The sequence below is a fragment of the Chlamydotis macqueenii genome, chromosome 1, assembly GCF_036417535.1.
Source record: "Chlamydotis macqueenii isolate bChlMac1 chromosome 1, bChlMac1.mat, whole genome shotgun sequence".
Taxonomy (NCBI): domain Eukaryota; kingdom Metazoa; phylum Chordata; class Aves; order Otidiformes; family Otididae; genus Chlamydotis; species Chlamydotis macqueenii.
This window is the reverse complement of record NC_141556.1, coordinates 113,745,663-113,766,246: the sequence shown is the minus strand read 5'-3', so window position 1 is coordinate 113,766,246 and position 20,584 is coordinate 113,745,663. Positions and strand designations below refer to the sequence as shown.

General features: G+C 38.7%; 1 protein-coding gene across 1 annotated transcript in view; it reads left to right on the top strand.

The window, feature by feature from the left end:
* Nucleotides 1-20,584, top strand: part of ADAMTS5 (ADAM metallopeptidase with thrombospondin type 1 motif 5) — a 43,761-nt gene that overhangs the window by 7,239 nt on the left and 15,938 nt on the right. The window contains exons 2-3 of the mRNA XM_010119947.2: nt 5,281-5,413; nt 19,570-19,737. Coding sequence (XP_010118249.2) covers nt 5,281-5,413; nt 19,570-19,737 — 301 coding nt within the window. The remainder of the gene's footprint in view (nt 1-5,280; nt 5,414-19,569; nt 19,738-20,584) is intronic.

Sequence of the window (20,584 nt, the reverse complement as noted above, 5' to 3'; positions counted from 1 at the left end):
AGACCTTCGCTGTAGACCATAGTCTGGTGCAGGCCATAGACCACAGAGCGATCTCCTAAGAAGCATGCTTATAAGTATCCTCGTCTCTCGAAGGAATGTGAAGCTGGATCACCGTCTTATTGGGCAAAGGCTTTAACTGATGAGCCATGGTACAGAAAGCAGAAGAGCAAGTGAACAGAGATGTAAATGTTGTTAGCTGTCCTTTAACAGGTGATGTGCAGCTGTGCGTGATAGAAGGCCTAATCCTGTTGGTTTTTCATACATCTGATCTGAAGACGTCTGTAGGCTCAACTTCCCTCAGGGGCAAAGATCGAGAGGCATTAAGCATCTCAACCCCAAGCAAGCTTTAGTACAAGCTAAGTGCTAAGCTGCTCTGGACTGTAAAACTGTAGCGCTTTGGGGCCCATAAGGTCACAAACTGCAAGCCCTGTGAGAGGTAGATAACTCGAAGACCAGAGGACATGTGAGCCAATTCTGTTTTTCTGCCCTTACATTCCACCAAACTGTCCACTTTGGTGCTTAAATCCTGCGCTGGATCCAGTCCTTGCGCTCTGGCCTAATACCAGGTTTCACTAAAGAGTTTATTCTTGTTTTTAAGCCTACTGCACAAATCAAAGAATTTCAGGTAAAATAAATTAACTGCTCCAGCAGAGAGCCACAACAGTTATCTTCATTCACAACAATGCCACATATATGTGGCAAACAGCCAGCTGCTCTTGATGTACTTATGAATGCCAAGAAAACTTGGCCTTTAATAAGCTGTCTAATTAACTACTAGTCTTATGATGTACAGCTCAGTTTTCCTAAGTCATTCCTTTGCCAAATCTTAAGTCTTAGCATCTATTGCCTCCTGTGTCATTTCCTAGTCATTCTTCTATTTTGAAGCTAATGTAATATAGATCAAGGGCCACATTCTGCATTCCTTCTTTAGAAATATCAAGAAACGTTTATTCTTCGAAGCTTCTGCCGCTCTTTGGAGACAGACAATTAAATGAGTAGACAGATCGGAGTAAGTGATTAACTTTTTAAATTGAAGCCACACACTGGAGCGAAGTAATCATTGGAAAGTGATTTTAAGTATCATATGAGTCCCCACTTTCTTAGTGCTTTAGCTGGAGTATGAAAAGTTGAGAAGACCCACGCAGATTTTTTAGATTGCAGCATTACAGCAGAGCCTGTTTTTAAAACTAAAAAAAAAAAAAAAATATTTTCAAGGGAAATAAAAACTTTTCATGTACTTGCAGAAACTTTACTTCATAGAAGTCTGAGACTGCTTTGCAAGACTCTCCAGGAAAACTAAAAACATGACTATTGATGCTGGTAACAAATAATCCATGGCCAGTACAGCTACAAGAGGTTTAAGTCAAAAGAAATTTTGCCATATAAACAGGCATGATTCTCAATAACGTCACTCAAAATCATGCTGTTGGGAAAGACCATGTAGCTAGGGAATGGTGAGTTGGCCCAGTAGCAAACTTTTCAGAGTATTGTCTCAGAGATGCTACTTGATAGGCTTAAATTATGCATATAGTATATACTATGTGATGCTATGAATAGAAATATATTAAAGTTCAAATCATGCAGAGGCAAGAGAAATGAAGAATAAATGAGACTATGAGTTGAGAACATAGTGGAGCTGAGTCTTCACTAATCTGGCTAAGTAGTTGTTGACAGTGTCAGTATTAGCTTACAAAATGCATCCTCTTGCAGTTGCCGAGGACAGGAATCTGCAACGCAAACCAGGAGGCTCAGTGCATGCTCTCTGTTCAAAGCCTAGCCAACACAAGCCCTGCTCTACCAGCAGATACACAACCCATAGTCATCCCTCCAATAACAGCTTCATACAAAGAAGCTAACACCAGAAAATATTTCCTGTCCTTGTTTACAAGATCCTTTACAAGCCTCCTCCTCCGCTACCCAGCTGGGATTCAGTAGGCGGCTGCAGGACTTGCTCAGATGGCTGGGGAGGCAGTGAGGATGTGGTCACTGAGCTGGCTGGAGGTGATGGGGCTTTACTGTATCACTGTCCACCACATTCTGACCACAGAGCAGTCGCTCTCGTCTCTTCTCCTTTGTGGGGATCATTGGTCACACACCATCTGAGGACAGCTGTTTTCTAGCTGTCCGTGTGGTATTGGAGGAGGTAGGTAATTTTACAGTTAAGCAATTTTTGTAATCACTTACTTTACGCTGTGGGATTTCCTAGGAGCAACCATTAACTAATACAGACATTCAATAAATTCATTTCATCTGACCTAAAGTTAAGGTATTTCATGAAGAAAGTGTAAAGTCTGCTTTGTTTATTGTCTAGACAACTGTTAAGCAGATGGACACTGCCTTAAAAGCTACTAGTGGATGCTGAGATGTGTGGTGATGTGTCATACTCTGGGAAATGATGGAAATGGAAGAACAGTGGTTTGACAGAGTGATGAGTTCTGAGGAAAACCCGGGCATGCAGTGTGGTGAAATGTCAGTAACACATAATATACGAAAATTAACCAAACTTTGCTATGTCCATTGGTGCTTGCATATGTACATAGCTATTTTTTCGATGTCTAACAAAGGTGATGTAATGCAATCCTGTGCATAGCTTTGGAAATTTTGAGGGTGGGATTACTAACCAGCCAAGAGTCAGAAGAGCTGCTTATGGTTACCATCGATGTTGTCATAATTTTCCATACTCCACACATCCCAGCAGAAGTAACTGTAAGGAATTTTATGAGATTGCCTGCTTAGAAAGATTATATTCTTTTAATTGTACTTGTGTCATCAAATCTGGCGAATCAATGTGAGGTCTGGTTTTGTCTGCTGGTATAGCTTCATAGCCATATCACTGGCATAGCTTCTTGTATGTCAGTGGAAATAAATCATGCACTGACATAAGACATCTGTGTGCTGATATAATTGTGCCCATACTGGGAGCAGTACTGATGTAAGTATCTACGTAATAATGACGCTCAAATACAAGAAAAGACCAAATGACACAGCATCTGCATGCAAAGACAGGGCCTGAGTTGATGTATTTTCTACTATCCTTGGCACTATCAACCCGAGAGTAATTTAGACCTGCTCCAGGAACCTGCTTTCACTCTTATTTATGTGCTTTTTGGTACTTGTGTAAGAATTTCAGTTCAACAGCTTGTGTGGATACAGTTCAAATTACACTAGTATAAAGGTATCTTACTTCCTATGTAGCTTACACTCATTTATTCAGATTGATTATATTACCATGAAAAGGTATTTTTATTGGTGCTATGCACATGCATTTTTTCTGAGTTTTGTTACTCGTGCTGCTGTAGGTAAACCACCTACAGTTACATTTACATAGAGTTTACTCTGTGTAAAATGTACATGAGACTGAAAGGGCCAGAATCAGAACTGATACGTAAAGGGCTAAATGGATATGAACCTAAGCAAAAGTGACAGGAGTTTAAGTATTGCATCTTCCTTGTTGAATATACCCCAGGTGAGGGACACTGTAGTAACATGACCTCACAGAGGGCCTCTTCCAACATTGGTCCAGAAATGCTGAAAATGATACGAAGTTTATTTGCCTAAATAAAACTGAACAAAAAAAAAAGCATTTCTTTTAAAGTACTTCAAAGTGGACATCCTTGTCCAATAACTTCCAATAACCCATGCAGAGCCAGAAGCAAAGTCTGGGGAGCTAACTGGATGCCAAGGTTGGGAGCCAGTGGAATTAGAGAGAAAATTCCCTGCGTATTATCTGCATTGCTAGAGAATGGAAGTTTTTCTTAAAACATGGACTATACCTGTGAAAATTTGGGAATTGAAGTGCTTTTGAACTTTGTTCATTCTCTTCTTCTGGGACTGTTTTGTTCATTGGTACTGCGGCATTTAAATCTTGACATTAAGTAGCACCGAGTAGAGCCACTTACTGAAAAGAGTTCCCAGACACTGGAAGCCGGAACTGATCCCGAAATTTTTGCACCATAAATGCATTATTGCTATGTAATTTTAGCTTGAAAAGGTCTCTATTTCATCTTGGGGGGGGAAAAAATAATTGCACTTTTTTTTTTTTTTAAAGAGATGCTCTGTCACAGTATCTGTGAATTCAGTATGTTTTTCTTTGACTTCAGTGGGATTTGAGTCCCGTGCGTTTTCCAGTTTCCCTAAATTTGAAACTGTCATAATCAGTGAACATTCTTAACCTGGAGCCTCATACAGAATATTTGTTATTCAGATAGATTAATTATGAAAGGCTTCATGAAAGAAAGACATTATAAAAGGAGATCTCAAGGGAAGAAGAGAGTCATAAGAATGAAGGGAAAAATGGTACTCCTTGATCATTTTGATGATAACATTTGATAATACTGTCATGCCTTGAAAATTACCTCTTCATTCAATAACAATGAAATGTCTAGGAGTGTTCCAAATGGCATGGTTTCCTTCTCAAACAAAAAAAGGGCATATATGTACATTCAGACTCATATTCTTCCCTCTGCTTCAGTAGAAGCACTGAAAAGTTATTGTTGATTATTAAAATACTATGTCTGGCCAAAGCTACCTTCATCATTATCATTATCGTTATCATTAATATTATCATCCTGGAATGGAAAGAAAAAAGCTAATGCTGTCTGTATGGTTTTGGGAGACACCCCATATCTACAAGTAGGAAGCATGGGATGAGGTTGTTGCGCTAGTAAGACTAGAGATTTTATGCTCTGTCATGTCACTGACTCATTAAACAACCTCTGAGAATTGCTTAAATACTCAGTATATTGGCTAATACTTTATTAAACATAAGATATAATAAAGGTACTACTTGACAGGTGTGACATGAGGTTTAATGTATAACAATCTCATTTCTTTAAGTGCAAGTGTAAGACTTGCCTTTTGAAAAGAAAGGTGATCTCTGGTGCAAGGACTGATCAGGAATCTCAAGCTTTCTCTCTGTGCCTTGGTTCACCTTCAGTGAATAAAGAGAATATTTCTTCTATTTTGTTTGTCATTGAAGAAATTTTTCTACAGCATGTCTTTTGAGCACCCGACTCAATGCACGCTTGAGCCTCTGTATGTGTGGCAGAAATACAAATTTAAATAACAATAATTAATTACAGAAAGTATAAAAATCCTGTTAAAGGCAATGAAAATATTCCCACTAACTTTGCTGCATTTATATCTTTAGATGGAAGCATATATTGATGTTTTTATCCAAGTTCTGCTGTTTGCAAAGGGCTGGTGACTTTAACCTGTTGTTACCTATGGGTGTAAAAATTTATTTTAATGGTGTGGTTTTTTTTTTTCCTTCCTGGCCAGGATTTATGTGGACATCATTCATGTGATACTCTGGGAATGGCAGACGTTGGGACCATATGCTCTCCTGAGCGCAGCTGTGCGGTGATTGAAGATGATGGCCTCCATGCAGCTTTTACAGTGGCTCACGAAATTGGTATGCAGTGCCTTTTCTGTTCGCTTGCCAAATCAAACACTTGTAACAGCTGCATTAGTAACCAAAATACTTCGCAATTAATTCCAGATTTCCCCTGGTCCAGATACTCACTTGGGGATTAAGGCTGTATACATATGCACTTCAGGGTTAACTAATAAGGGATCAGAAGGCAAGGGAAGGCACACAGTAGGTGTTTCCTTTCTGACAGTGTCGCTTCTAAGCAGTAGTTGAAGTGAAAATTCAAAGGCTACTGCTACTGTCCAAAGATGTCAATACGTGTCCCTCCTGAGAAAGCATTTGGCCCATCTGCTGTAATTCGCGTGCATTTAGTGCATGCACAGTGTAAAATAACTCGCTGTTTTAAGCTACTTGCATGCTCTGCTGTTATAAGCTTTTTCTTGGGACGATCTGTTACCTGCACAGAAGGCTTCTGCGGAAAAAACACAATTCTAATATCTTTCTGAGTGGATAGAAAAATTTATGGTAAAACGTAGTACTAATGTGAATCCTGAAATAAGTTAAATAGTATTTAGATAATAAAGGTTTGGTCAAAAAACTGTTTAACTTTGTTTCAGTTTCCACCTCAGTGGACAGCATTTTAATGTAGGAGCCTTACATATACCCTTCAGAAGGATTTAAGATAGAATTAGTGACAGAAGAAAGTTCATATTCTGGAACATTATGTCTGTCATGATATATTCCTTGAGAGACACTGCTGCCATCTTGATTATTTTTAATTTACTATTGTTTTGTGAGATGTGTTCACTGGAAATACATTCGGTATGAGGGCTATTCACTTTGGTGAGTGAGCAGCAATTTAAAAGTGGAGAACATTTTTTTTTTTTTAACATTCTTGGAAGGAAATAACAAGGAAAGGAGAACTTCCAGAGAGCGCCAATTTCTGAATTGCCTTGTGCCTTATGCCAAACCAAAGTAAAGTTTGTTTTGGGAATATCATTACTGTAGTTCAATTTTCAAGTAGCTAGCAGGTAGAGCCCAAGAGTTATGTGCATTATATATACCTGGCTCAGCAAGCAGAGGTCACCAAGAATGAAAAAGCAGCTGGCATCTCAGTGACCTGACCCTTCAACGATTAAAGAACCTAACTGTACTGCTCTTATGGTGCCATAAAGAAATGAAATCAGTAGTAGCTGGAGAGGGATCGTGTGATGCATGAAAACATAAAGTGTTGTGGCAGAATGAGTCCCCAAACCAGAAATTTTATTTTAATAAACAATAATGTAATTATAAAAGAAAAAGCCCTCTGAAATCACTAATTCAAAGCACTGGGAGATAAGTACAGCAATACATCAAATACAACTTCACATCAGATGAGTTTGGTGGCATCAAACATGGATGCTGTGAAGCTTATGATCCATCATGAACCTGGTCTAGAACTGGGACAAGTAGATAGATTGTCAAACTTAGCCTGTCACTCAAAGGTCAGTCTGCTAGGGGGACTGCTTGTATCTTCTTGCACCCAGAAGTGATGTTTACTGCTGAATGTTAGTGGGCATTGGTGAGTTTGGATGAGGGATAGAATCACAGAATCATAGAGTAGTTTGGGTTGGAAGGGACCTTTTAAAGGTCATCACAAGATGTTCTTGTAATGCCAGTGTTGATATATCTGGTGTGTGATGAGATGAGTAACGTGTCTCTAAACTACCATTTTATCAGCGGCTAATACATGTTTAGATAGATTAAAAATGAAAGAACATAGATCAATAAAAATAGAGATGACTAGATTTACTACATGTTATTACTTTGAATTCCACACAAAGAAAATGTAAACACAAGTGATCTAGAAGGACATTTTTTAAAAAGAGCCATTTTCATACCTAGACGTTTACAGGAATCTGTAAAAGCCATAATTTTCAATGTAAAAAAGGCATGCATTGAAATGAATAATTAAATACCCTAATGGACAAAAAAACTCTAGTTTGAGGTTGTTTAAAATAATATCCTTTCTTTTTTTTTCTCCTCACAGTAAGATTTTAAGAAAGGAGGGGTGTCAAGTCACAGAATGATCTTTGTGTGTGTGGCCTGAAGTGGGAGCAGTTTAGAAGGAAACACAGCTAAAATTGCTTGAGTACTTATGTTAAATTAAAGGTCAAAAAAAGATGAAAAATAAAAGTGCGGCATAGATACCCTTTAGTTAAGCACTTTGGGGAAAACCTTGCTTTATTTTATTTGGAAACCAGATTTCTTCCTTCAATTCAGAAGTCTTAAAATTCCCCCTGTCCTGTGGGTAGGGTGTAGCTTTAATTTTAAGGTGACTTAATTATTTGATGGAATTCACCTGGCAACATAGGAGATGCCCTGCAAGCCAGAGGGGACGCTAAGGGCGCTAAGCCTAAGATGCTCCTTTTTGTCAGTAGGAAGAGCAAGGTGAGCCACAAAGCGAATCAGAGTCATCGTCTGCAGTTTTTTAAATAACCCTGCTGCGTGTGCATGTGTAGTAGATGCAGCATCATTAACATGGACTTGATCCAGAGAATATCTTTGTGTCCTCCCTTTGACTTCAAGGGGATCTGAATGCTCTTGTTTCCTCTCTGAAGGAACCAAGGGCATTTTTGAGGATCATGTTCTTTCTCTGGAAGGAAACCAAAGTAAATGGAATTGCAGCTCAACCAAACAGGATGATGCACAGCCCAGGGGCTCAGGCTGAATATGTGCACAGGAAGCCAAAAAGCAGCCTGCTACAGAATAAAGCCTACTGCTTTTGTTGCCGGGGTTTCTACTGTGTTATGTGTTAGATGTTAATTTTAGTTCTGTCAGGTGAAATAGACAGATTTTGATCAATGGTTTTTGAGAGAAAGAGTATGACTGAACAGCAATAACAGGCAAAATCTCCAAAGAGCTATAAACAAGAGCATGGAAAGAAATAGATGCAACCAAATTCTTAGTACAACTGATTAGTTGACAATAAGAGATGGAGATCCACATATAAAGATTGACAAGGTAGGATCTGAATCTTGTCCTACTTGTATGTAGGAAAATCAGGAATAATTTGTCTCCAATGTCAAATGCAGAAAATGAGGATAATGCAACAAAAAACCAAGAGGAAAGCTTATAACTTTGAACGTGATAATCCCGTTTCTCCTCAGAATGAAGGGAAGCCTTGCTAATAGCATAAATGTTATTTTTAAATCATAGTCAAGAAATCCAGACACTGGTACTAAATCCATATATGGTTATTTTCTAGCAGGAGACATGCTGCTATCAGTTTGGACAGCAGTAGCTTTGCTGTCAGAAAAATAGTTTTCTGGATTCTTGCCTGAAATTACCAGTTCAGCTTCATATTGTGGCATATAGATGTCTTTTTTCACTTGAAGAAACTCCTTCAGCTATGCCCCCATAGCTTTGTAGGGATATCTGAGCTAGCTTAGGCACATTATGTAGACATTCTCCAACTCTTAGTTATCATCAGCCTATTGTCTGTAGAAAAATGATGTTTCCTTATTTCATGCACTTCTCTGCTTCAGACACATTTGGAGAAGAGCATTAAAGAACCTATGATTGCTCACATCTCAAAATTTATTTAATGTTTTTCATAGGTCAGCACAAGCAAATTGCTTTTCCATATATCCCTTATTAAAGTAACCACCAGGGAACAAAAATAACTAGGTTCTCACTCTAATACCCTGGACGGGGTTCGAGATTTTGGTGCTTTTACACTTGAACTGTAAGGCAGTCTGTGCGTCCTGTGATCCCACATCACTAACAGACACAATCAATCAATTAGAAGTTGCATCTAACATGTCTTGCGATGGGATATATCCAGTACATGACAATTCCTTGTTTAGTAGCCTGGTGTGGCATTTTGTAATACAGTCGCGGTCAGAAGTTTCTGCCAACTTTGGCTTCTCCTGTCCTGGAGTCCCACATGCTTTGGGACGTAGAGCCTACCACCCTAAAGGGTTTGTCATGTACAAAAAAAAAAATGAAAAAAGTTCAAGAGAAAATAATTGGAGCTACTGCTCATTTTATCAATAGGTAGTATCCCCAAATCACAAACGAAGTCTCAAGGAAAGCCAAGGATTAAACTTGTCTCTTGAGTTTTGATCTAGTCCTTAAATACAAAAGCATCTTTCCTGCAGTCAACTGAAGCAGGCAAAGCTCCAGTTTAGTTCAGTGAGAGTTACATGGATCTAATAACTTAAATTATATATATCTTTATGCTTTCCAATCAATCTTTTTTTTTTTAAGACAAGATAAAGAGAAAGCGCTGCCTTTTTGCTCAGTGGTAATGTTCATTTGACCTTTTGCAAAGTTCTTATTTCTCTGTTGTGCAACCACACTGGCATGCTATTACTCCTTGTATCCTCCTGAGTAATATGGTTTACTGATGTTCTTTCCAAGTATTTTATTTTTAGAATATAGCTTTAAAATTGCTACATGGAACTAATTAAACCTCTTCATTAGTTTTCTTTTATCTTTTACATGTGACTTAAGAGAAGGGAAGGCCAAAGGGGGGCATAAAAGCAATCTTCAAATATATTTTTTAAATTGTTGCAAAAATTTACAGAATAAATCACTCTCCATGTCCACCTGGGACAGCACAAGGGGTAATGGCCTTAAATTGCAGCAAGGGAGATTTACTTTAAACATTAGCCAAAATCATCTAACCAGAAGGACACTTCAGGGCAGGAATGAATTGCTGGGGGAGGCTGTGAAATCTCCATTACTGGAAGTTTGCAGGAGTTGGCTGGCTAAAACAGCTGCGACTTAGGGGATGCTGATCCTACCCTAGGGCAGAGGGATGCACAAGATGGCTTTTCAAGGTCTCCTCTCAGCCTCATTTTCTATGAGTATGTGAAGTTATCACAACTTCCTCCACAGTTATACTGTGTAACACCTAAAATCAAGGAACTATGCAGAAACTAAAACTAGAAAATTCCGTGTTTAATACCGGATCTTTTTCAGCATGCCATCATTCTGTGCCGTCTGCCGCCAGTGAGGACAAAAACATCACGAGCAATTTCAGCAAAGTGCAGTGCTTTATTAGAGAGCGTGATTTTATTTAAAGACGCCATTTTAGAAGTGAGGTATCACTCCTGGGGTCCCTACTCAGGTGGTTCACTGAAAGTCAGCAAAATAACAATCTATTTATTCTATTTATTCATAGCAATTATTTATTCAGAGCCTGAGGCTGTATTTGAGTTGTAGGCCTTTGTAGAAAGAGGGCTGTGAATACCATGTCTAACCTTTGTAACCTTTATACGAAACTGTATGATTCTGACCCTTTCTCAGAAAAAAAAAACTGAAACCAAGAATATGTATGATATTTAAATGGTAGTCTTGTTTTTGATGTCCATAGAAGACTCAAAAAATACTCTCATTCCATATTTTACCACATGTGCTCATTTTGTATACACTCAAAAGTAACTAAATACAATCTTTTCTTTTCCACTGATGAACGTGTAGCCCTTTGATTTTAAGGCTGTAAAGATAAAGCAGATAAAGACAAGCTTTAGACTTGACAGGTAAGAATCTTTTTTAGCCCTTCATTTCAAGGAGGATACATTGCCAAGGGCACAGAATCTCTTAGGCACATGAAAAAATGGTGAAGGTTGTCTGACTTTCGTATTATGTTTCCTTCATGACAGATGAAGTTTAGGCAAATATCCAGGTAATCATCATTAGGCAGATTTGCTTTCTTAAAACAACAGAAAAGAGAGAGAGAGAGTATACTCATCCAAGTCTTCTCTGATGACACACATCAGGAAGATGGCTTGATTCCCTCTCTTTGAATCTTTTTCAAAGTTCTGTCTAAACTTCTGCTTGCAAAAGCTCTTGAATTAAGCCCTCACGAACATATCCCCTTTGATTAAGAGAAAAGATGGACTGTCAAAGCTAAGCCCTCACAAGAGGTGAAGAATAGGGCAGAAAATATAACTGATGCTTCAAAAAACACACATCAGCTGTACAAAAGGTTGATGGTTAAAATTTTGAGTAAAAATTCTTGGCTTGTCCAACAATACTTTGATTAATTTATAATGTTACATGTAATATATAATTGTTCCACCTGCAGCACACATGGTGCTTAAAACAAACCTTTTTCAGTGAAACTGAGACAGTTCATATGGAAAAGTGGAAGGATAGAAGGGGGAAATGGATATGATGTAGAAGAACTGAATCTTTAGGTCCTGCGTATGTTTGAGCTTTTCTTTGTCTACCACATACTTTTAAGTCTGAGTAGATCGGGGATCTTTGCCTTCTTAACATCTGTGAAGCAATTTCTGACAAGGCAGTGAGGAGATGGAGGGCCAAGTTCTCAACCGGAGGCTTCAGGAAGTGACTCAGACACAGCACTAATGTTGACCAAGTTTTCAGAGGTTTTCTGGAGTTGTGCTGATCTTTGTGTACATGTAACCTCATGAAAAATAAGGTTAAACAAGCTTTGAAAAGCTGCTATGGGTCCTGAAACATCATACCTTAAAGCTGCATATACAGAGTGAAATATCAGTATCTCTGCATCCATAAGGGAATTGAGCATGAAACTCCTTTGCTTAATGTTTCAGAACAATCATTATCAAAATGGAATTTAGATTTTTTTATTTAGGAGCAAGGTTTAGTGGTGGACTTGTCCGTGTTAGGTTTATGGTTGGACTCAATGATCTTAAGGGTCTTTCCCAACCTAAATGGTTCCATGATTCTAAAAGAAGTCCACTTCAGCTGTGTGTGCCTGAACCCCCAGTCTTCCAGATTGCAGGGGAAAGCAGGGATTGCTTTCCTCCTTGGCAGGTAAATACTACCAATATAATAATGTAGTTTTTGTGCAGAAAGTACTTCTGGTACAGAGGCAAAGGCAGAATTACCCAAAAAACCAGGGAGCAGGAAATGCAATTATTACATTCTTGCACTATCTACTCTCCCAGGGTTCATTCATTTGCCATAAGCTACCATGAATTATATTCTTCATGAGCTGTAAGTTGGACAGATGTGAAATGAGTGTCACCATCTCCTACTTTTTCATTAAAATTAATATTTATCTTCTACATGCCCCATTAATTAGCATAGCGGATGTAGCATGGACCTCCAAGACCACATTTTTTTAATGATTATTTGAGTCAATGTGGACATAGTGGTTTCTGATTGCCTACTCCGCACTGCCTGGCCAGAATCTTGCCTGCAAATTGTCTGTCTGACGGGGATGATGTATCTGTGATCTCCCACAGAAGTCTGTTATAACAAGCTGTTTCAGCAGAAGTTTGTTTTGTGTAAAGTCTGCAAGACTAGTGTATGAATGTCTGATTGTGGCTTTTTTTTTATGTCTGCTCCTAAAAAGAAGCTGCTCTTGAGACTATTGTTTCATTCAGTCTGAAGAACTCTTTTAAGCCAGAAATATTAAAAACTGCCTCTAGGGTGGAGAGTTAAAAGAGTGATTTCTTTTTTCTTTTTTTCTTTCGTAAGTGATGGATGGCAATCAAAGCAAAGAAAATTGGAAGGAAAGTTCAAGTATGAAGGAAGAGCAATAGCAGGTTTTATATTCTATGAATGTTTTTTGTAAGCTTGTGTAATTCAAAACACTTCTATTTTACAAAAAAAAAAACCCAACTTAATTAGTCATTATTGCTTAGGTCCATCATTTTTTATGCAAAATTCCCATGACTTCAAGAGGATTTCTGAGTGATATCAGCATGCAGTTCATAACGAGGAGTCAAGTACTCACCCAAGTTAGAAAAACAGTACATGCAGAAAGAAATTGTTTTATTTTAAAAGAGTCACTGCATGCAGTCTTTGTTTAGTAAAGGACAAAGCAAGAGGCTCGTGGAGAAGGTTGGAGAGGGCTGGTGATTAGACCAAGGAATGTTGAGCCAAGAGCTTCCTGAATCCTGATCCCATGAGAGCCAGTGACTCACTGGGAAACCTTGGGCAAATCATTTGACCTTCTTTTGTACCCCAGTCATCCCCACTGAAAATTAGGTGAAAGGCATGACCTCACTGAAAAACACATGTTTCATCGGATCTGAGCTTTTCTAAGAAAACAAATTACAATGCCTGCAGCATTTTTTAGCGTGCTGTGTCACTTTGCATGTGTCTTGTGGTCAGATTCAGTGCAAGAGCTGTACTTTGACATGCTGTTCAGTTCAAGCACTAGAGATCTGTGTATGTCCATAAACAAGGTTGTTAAGCTTTTTTTTTCCGGAAGAGCAACTACAATTTGTGTTTTAGCAAAAGCTGGGTTTTACTCGCTGTACATTGCAGATGCTTTTTTGTTTTCTTTAGTCCTATGCTTGAGATACGAGTGAAAATAAATGAGATGAGAGTACTTTTTGCATGCTCTACAGATAGTCTGGCAACATATTTGAAGAAAAGTCGGAAATAGCCAAACTTCTGTTACTTGACTTGTCCTAATTGCTTTGGAGTATTCCCACCTTATATTAGGAATATACACCCTGTTCCCACCAGGTGTACAAATTCTTTTTAAACTCATTGGGGATTTTATTTCCTCTTGGGCTGTAACAGGCATTGGCCTTCAGTAGTTGTTGGGGTAGGGAAGCTTGTGCAGTGCAAGGACCATTAGCAGGAACGCAGATGGTGCAGGTTAACAGGGATCCGGGGGCTGATGACTGCTGTTGGCTCCTTCATTTCTTGCTTCAGGATCTAAGCAGACTAAGCTGTGCCAAGAGCCCCATGCAGATGATGTTCCACACTATACTAGGGTCCAAAGTCTGCAGGTTGCTTTCATACTGCTTTCAACAGTTTACTGATGTAGTCACACTTTGTCTCACCTCAAGGGGAGAAGGAAGGTTGTGAGGAAAGGCTGTCAGTACATTGAGGTGGTTGGTCTTTTTGCTGTTTGGGAAGGAACCAATTTAAAAGAAGGCTAGCTCCTCTTTGCTTGCATGAGGGTAAACCCTGCCTCCTCGCCATCTGTTTCTTTTACCATTTTGTGCATTCCTACAGCATAACTTAACTAAACACCATCCTGCTGGTAAAATTATATTATGTCATTTTCACTCAGTCGGAACTGTCAACACCAATAAGATACTTCATTAAGTAGAAAACATCAGATGGTCTACTAACCCATTCTCAATCAGTCATCATTTTACACAGCTGCTGGGAGCCTTTTCTTGTTTCTTGTTTCTTTTTTCAATAGCCTAGTTTGAAGTTCATAGTAGTACAAAATGGTGCGATGCTAAAATTGCCATTATTTTTAAAAGCCTTCTTTGTAAGATTCGTGTTCCTTAAGTTTTCAGTTTTGCCCAAAGCTTCCTCTGGAATCATAGTTACATACAGGATCGCTTGAAGGATCACCTGTAACCTTTTCACGTCAGTTCTTATGAAAGGAAGCACCTCACCAGTACGTGCCAGAAACCACCCTAATGTCCTGAGCAATATGTGATAATACCAGCGTGTTCATGCATGTGAGGGGTGGGACAGGGGGAGACTTTCGAGTAGGAAGCGAAGTGTCCCTTCTTTAATTCTTGGATGCAAAAGGACGAAGGGCAGAGGTGTAGGAGAACTTTGTTATTCTCACTTCTGTGCTAAAAAGAGCATACCTTAGCTAGGTAGTATTTAGAGATTAGAGATTGCTGTGATATTTTGAATTTTGATTATTTTTAATGAAATGCATAAATAGTTTTAAGAGTCATTGGAAGTTTGTCATATGCTTTAACCTGTTTTAAATCTGGTCAGAATGTCTTAAAAGGCAAAGTTAGGATGGAGAGAGATTTAGGTTGTGATAAGAATTAGGAATTTTAGTTCCATAAAATTCTTTTAAAGTTGCATTTGCAGTGTTTGTAAGCATACATACAAAGTTAACTGACAAATAGGTATGACTGGCAAATTGGTATGGAGAGCTAGAATCCATATATTTAATGCTGTAAACAACTGTTACCCTCACTAACATCACTGGTGGCTAATTTCGAGGTTCAAATACTGATAATCAGAATTATATATTTTGGAAATTATTGGCTACTTACTACTTCTTTCCTTGTCATTGTTTTTTTAAAATTATTTTACAAATACTTTGGGAAACTTCTCCGCAAAAAGCTGAAGTCAGCCAAGTAAGTGACTTAGTTCTCGTCATGCATTAGAACAATGGCCTGATTTGATATGACAAAGTAGACACTGTTAATGAGGTGTGTCCTCAGTTCACCCCATTTATCATTCTGTAGAAGTTATGCTGCACTCTAATTAAAGATGAAGCCAGTAGCTTGACACTTTCCAGAAGATGACCCTGTTTCAGTTTCCTGCGCTTTGACAGAGTATTTGCGATTAAATGTTCTGTGCTGAGTAGTTGCCTGAGAAGCATTTCATTTTATTTATTTACTCTGAACTTCTCCACAGAGACTGCCCAGCCATTTCTGAGAGGGAGACTAATTTGCAATCATTTTTTTGGAAAAATTTTCAGTCTCTCTGCTCAAAATAAAGAGCTTAGTATTTGGCTGCAAGCTTTTTCGTATCTGAAGGATTTTTTTTTTGTCTGTATGAAGAAGGAAAAAGAAAGGAAGAAGAACAATTTGAGTCCACAGTTCAGCAGTTACATTTTCTGCAGAGCCATTGCATCCCTCAGAGTAGAAGGTGGTGTGACCACATCACTATGACAGTAGGTAGTTTAAGCTGAGGTTGCTTACTGATTGCACTGGAGGAGGAGCCAGGGCTGAAAAACACACGTAAGAAAGACAAAGAGGCCTTTCTAAAGCCAGGGCTGATTAAGTTGGTGCAAGGAGGAACTTACACACAGAAACTGCATTAAAAGAGAGTTGTAGACAGCAGAGAAACCCAGGGATGTCCAAGTTGCACATTCAGAAGCATCAGCGTTCACCAGGCCTGTATGTATCTACACTGTATTAAATCTTTTATTATGTGCTCATGTGGAAAGCCTGTCACGTAAGATGAACAGAGTTACAACATGTGAAATGTGATTATGCAAGAAAGGGATTCATATAGAGAGCAAAGTTGCATCTTAAATGGGTGGAGCATTGCAGAGTGGTATCAGAGGGTGTTAAGGTTAAGAAACTTAATTCTGCACTACAAGCCTGAATCTTTCTTACCACAAAATTTTGGCTAGTTCTGAATGGTGCTGTAAAATGTTGAGCACTCTGAAAAATTAACTTCTCAAATTGCTGGTTTGCACCCAACTATTATTCATACCCTACACTGAACATACATTGTGTGCCATGTGATGTTATTCAGCTGAACTTTTTAGAACAATTCTGCAGCTTTTGTTGTTCCCCCAGAGCTGTAGAGTACCAAGCCCAATGACTTAGAAATGAAGCTCCTTTTCCACTGACAGAACCTCATTACCTTGTTTCACAAGCATGCTGCAGTGAAGTAATTTCTTGCAGTGTTACAACTATACGCAGTCTTGGGACGTTAAATACAAAAGCATTCTTCCTGCAACTTTTAAGCATACCAGTTGTCTCAGAGAAGATTGCTATAGTTAGTCTTAGGTCTAACTAGCATGGTATTCTCTGGCTTGCTGGGCTAACTTTTTGCAAGAGGAGTCTGTCAACAAAAGCTAGGGGATGGGCATGAAGACCTCTCTGGTAAATGTTTGCTTAAGTTAACAGAACGCTGGTGAAACATGTCACAAGGAGTCATCTGATGTCAGCAGAAAATGGTTCTAGTTATATTACTACTAGGCATGCATTGAGGTTCATTACCCTGTCAGCTCCGCTCGTAGTTCTCAGACATGAGGTGTGACGTGGTGCCATTCAGCTTTGTGATAACACTGTGTAGAACCACAGCCAAAACCAACATCATCTTTGCGTTTCCTGAAGACATGCGTTGTCAGTGCCTAGGACTTTGGCAAAGTCAAAGGTGGTCCTCGTTGGCACAGTAGCTTCTGATTCATCAGACGCTTAGCCTGTGACACTTCCACAGAATTTGCTCTATCAGTTAAAGTGATGCAGTGATTATTTTGTTACTCTGTCAGGGGAATGTGTCTGTTTGAAATAATAATCTTACTAGTGAATTATTTTGCTCAATACCAGCATTTGGCTTAAGTAAGACAAAAATGTTGTCATCTCTTCAGAGCAAGTATTTATATAGGGCTATATCAGGTTGAAACTTGACGTGTACCTACTGATGCTCAGTTGTGTCTCAGTGCAGAATACAAATAGCATTACCTGGCCCATACATCGTAAGTATTGCCAAAGGAAAGTGGTTTTACCTATCAGAAAAAAAATAACCCCAAATCTTGCATATAAAACACACCAGTAATTAGACACGCCTTCACTATGGAAGTTTGATTCATAATGTTTTTGCAGCAATGCATTTGTGATATAGCGTTGCAATAGCAATTAGCAACAGTAGTAACAGGGAAAGGAGCATGAACTCTCATCAGTGTTAATCAAGTTCCTTGAATAAATTCTTACTACAGATTCTTCATAATATTATAGGGCCTTTTATTTGAATGATGTGGTAAATGTGTGTGTATCAGGGGAAGAGAGGAAAAAAAGAGAAATGTCCTCTTCATTCTCCTTCCCACCTCCCCTCCAGTGCAGATTCAGTAGCTGCAGAAGGCAGATTGTCTGTTCTCAGTCATCGCAGGTACAGCTAGAAGTGATAGAGCAAGGTCCTCTTGCCACTTTTCCTGTAGCTTGATCCTTAGGTCAGGAGCCCGTCATGGGAGTAAGGCTGCCAGATGATACCTTGGCTTCTCTCACAGGACAGAAACCCTGATTTCTGATCTCCTGCAGCCTTAACACAGCCTTCTGGTCAGATAGCTACTTTCCTAACCTCAAATACAGCTCAGCAGTGAGTGCTCCTTCCATCTCTTTCCTCATGGCTTCTCCCCCAAAGCAGATGAAAAAAACATAACCGCAAGTTTATATAAGGCAAATAGGTAAAGTTTGCTGATTTTCTTCTTTTCCAGCCTGTACTGTAGATATTATTATTGTTATTACTATTGTCATGCTATTATTATGGATATCAGAATATGATATCCTACCATTGGTGTCCCTACCTGTGTCACCTTACAGCCGTTACATCAAAACATGAAACCGATGATACATAGAAGGCTTTCACTTTTTGCAGAATAATACAGTGTGTCTCTTCAGCTGTTATTTGAGGGCATCAGGTTTATTTCTCTGCAGTGGCTTTGGTGGGTGGTCTTTATCCTTATCGTTAAAAGGCTCTTGGTCTAGCCCTGGATGTCTGATTAATCATCTCCTGGCCTAGGTTGAAGGCTGTGAGTGTTAAGTTCAGGCTTGAGCTCCATGCAGCTTTGTGTCCCATTCCATCTTCTACCTCTTGGATAGTCAGTTGGCTGTGAAATAATCCAGTGTGGTCATGGAAACTGAAGTTAAACCTGATGTTTACAGAGTGTGTTACCTGCAATCTATTATTGGTGCCCAGAGACTAGAGAAAAGACAGTGTTCTAGTTTAGCCCCGCTCAGGACCAAGCTAGCTATCACTGATCTACAGAAAAGGTTGCTGTCGCACTTATAAGAGCTCATCTACCACCGGACTGAACTCCCCTGGACATAAAGGATTTTTTTCAATGATTTTTCAAGTTCCATCATATACTGCTTTGTGTGCATATTATTTTGTGTTCTGGAGTATAAATACTCAATACTATATACATTGAAAAACAAAAACCAGCAAAACCAAAACCCTAACTAAAACAATACTAAAAAGCGTCCCACAAAACAAGGCTCTCTACATGGAAGATGCTATTTGAAAACTATACTGAAATCGTTTCATGTATTGTAGAGGGTACACGCACGTCAGCAAGGAGTGCTCTTTAAGAATTTACATACAGTTTGTTCAGTTGCTCCATAAACACTAGCATTTTTGTCCATTTAGAGAGATCTGGTAGAAACTTTCTAGACAGTTGCAGAATATCTTTACAGACAGAAGTATTAGTCTTTATTGCTGAAGATGATTGGAAAAACAGAACTAAATTGTTGACTAATATAAATAAGTACAATTCACTTTAGTCTTCATCAGGTTTCAGTTAGCACAGTTTGATGACATATCAGCTCATGGCATTACTTCCATGCTATATATAATGGTGTAAACTTCACAGCTGTTGTGTCTTCAAGCAGAGATACCACATTTCAAGTGGCCTGCTTTGAGCTGCTGTTCAAAATTTGAGCATGAATTATACGGTTTGTTTTACCTTGACTGTGAGCTCCAGCTGGTAAACTCTGTTATGGATAGTCATATCATTTTATTTATTTGATTCGTTTCTATAGGGCACTTGCTTGGGCTTTCCCATGATGACTCCAAATTTTGTGAGGAGAACTTTGGCTCCATGGAAGATAAGCGCCTGATGTCCTCCATTCTGACTAGCATCGATGCTTCAAAGCCCTGGTCCAAATGCACTTCAGCAACTATAACAGAATTTTTTGATGATGGTCATGGTATGTATTATCACACCTTGTGTCAGCTACATGTTAGTTTTTACTGTGGTCTGGTTTTTTTAGTAAGAACATTTTATGCCAGTTTGTTCTTCATTGCTCATCTTCAGGACTACCTTGGAAGTGCCTGCAAAACAAGGCAAAGGTCTAAAAGGTTGTCAGAGTCTCACTCTCCCTTTGCATGGTTCAAATGCAAGAGAAAAGACAGAGTTGATGGAGCATGTGTTGGCAATAATTTGGAGAGGTTTTTCTAAAGCATGAAATTAGTCTTGTCTTCCCAAATGCCACAGGTATGAGCTCAGAGGGTGCTTTAAACAGAGGACACAAGGGAATGCTTTTTCCTCACAGAAATTAAAATGGGTAGTAGGGTCTACTTAGTGTTAGACTACAGATATGAGCAGAGTGTATGTGCTTTTGTTACCATTAGTGACATTTATTATGTTTATAATGCCATTATATTTATTACATGTATAATGCCATTGTATTTATTATGTTTATGTAGAGGGGCTGTAAGCAAGAATTAAGACTCCTCTGTGCTGTATATAATAAAAGATTACTTCTGCCGCAGGAGCTTACCTTCCAAGTTATGTAACTAATACTTGTTAAATATGTCATTTACTCTTTGGAGAATAAGTGAAAAACTTTCACTTTCCAAAAGCAGTAATAAAAAAGCATAGTCTTTACTCTTTAGTGAATTTTAAAGTCTTCATTGTGCTCCCAAAGCAACTGCAGATCTTAAAGAAACCATTCAAATTCCAAAATGTTGAGATAAAAATGACATAATTGAGTGAATGGATCAAGTTGTTATGGTAACTGAAATGCTTATAGATAAAAAGTATGGTATACCTGC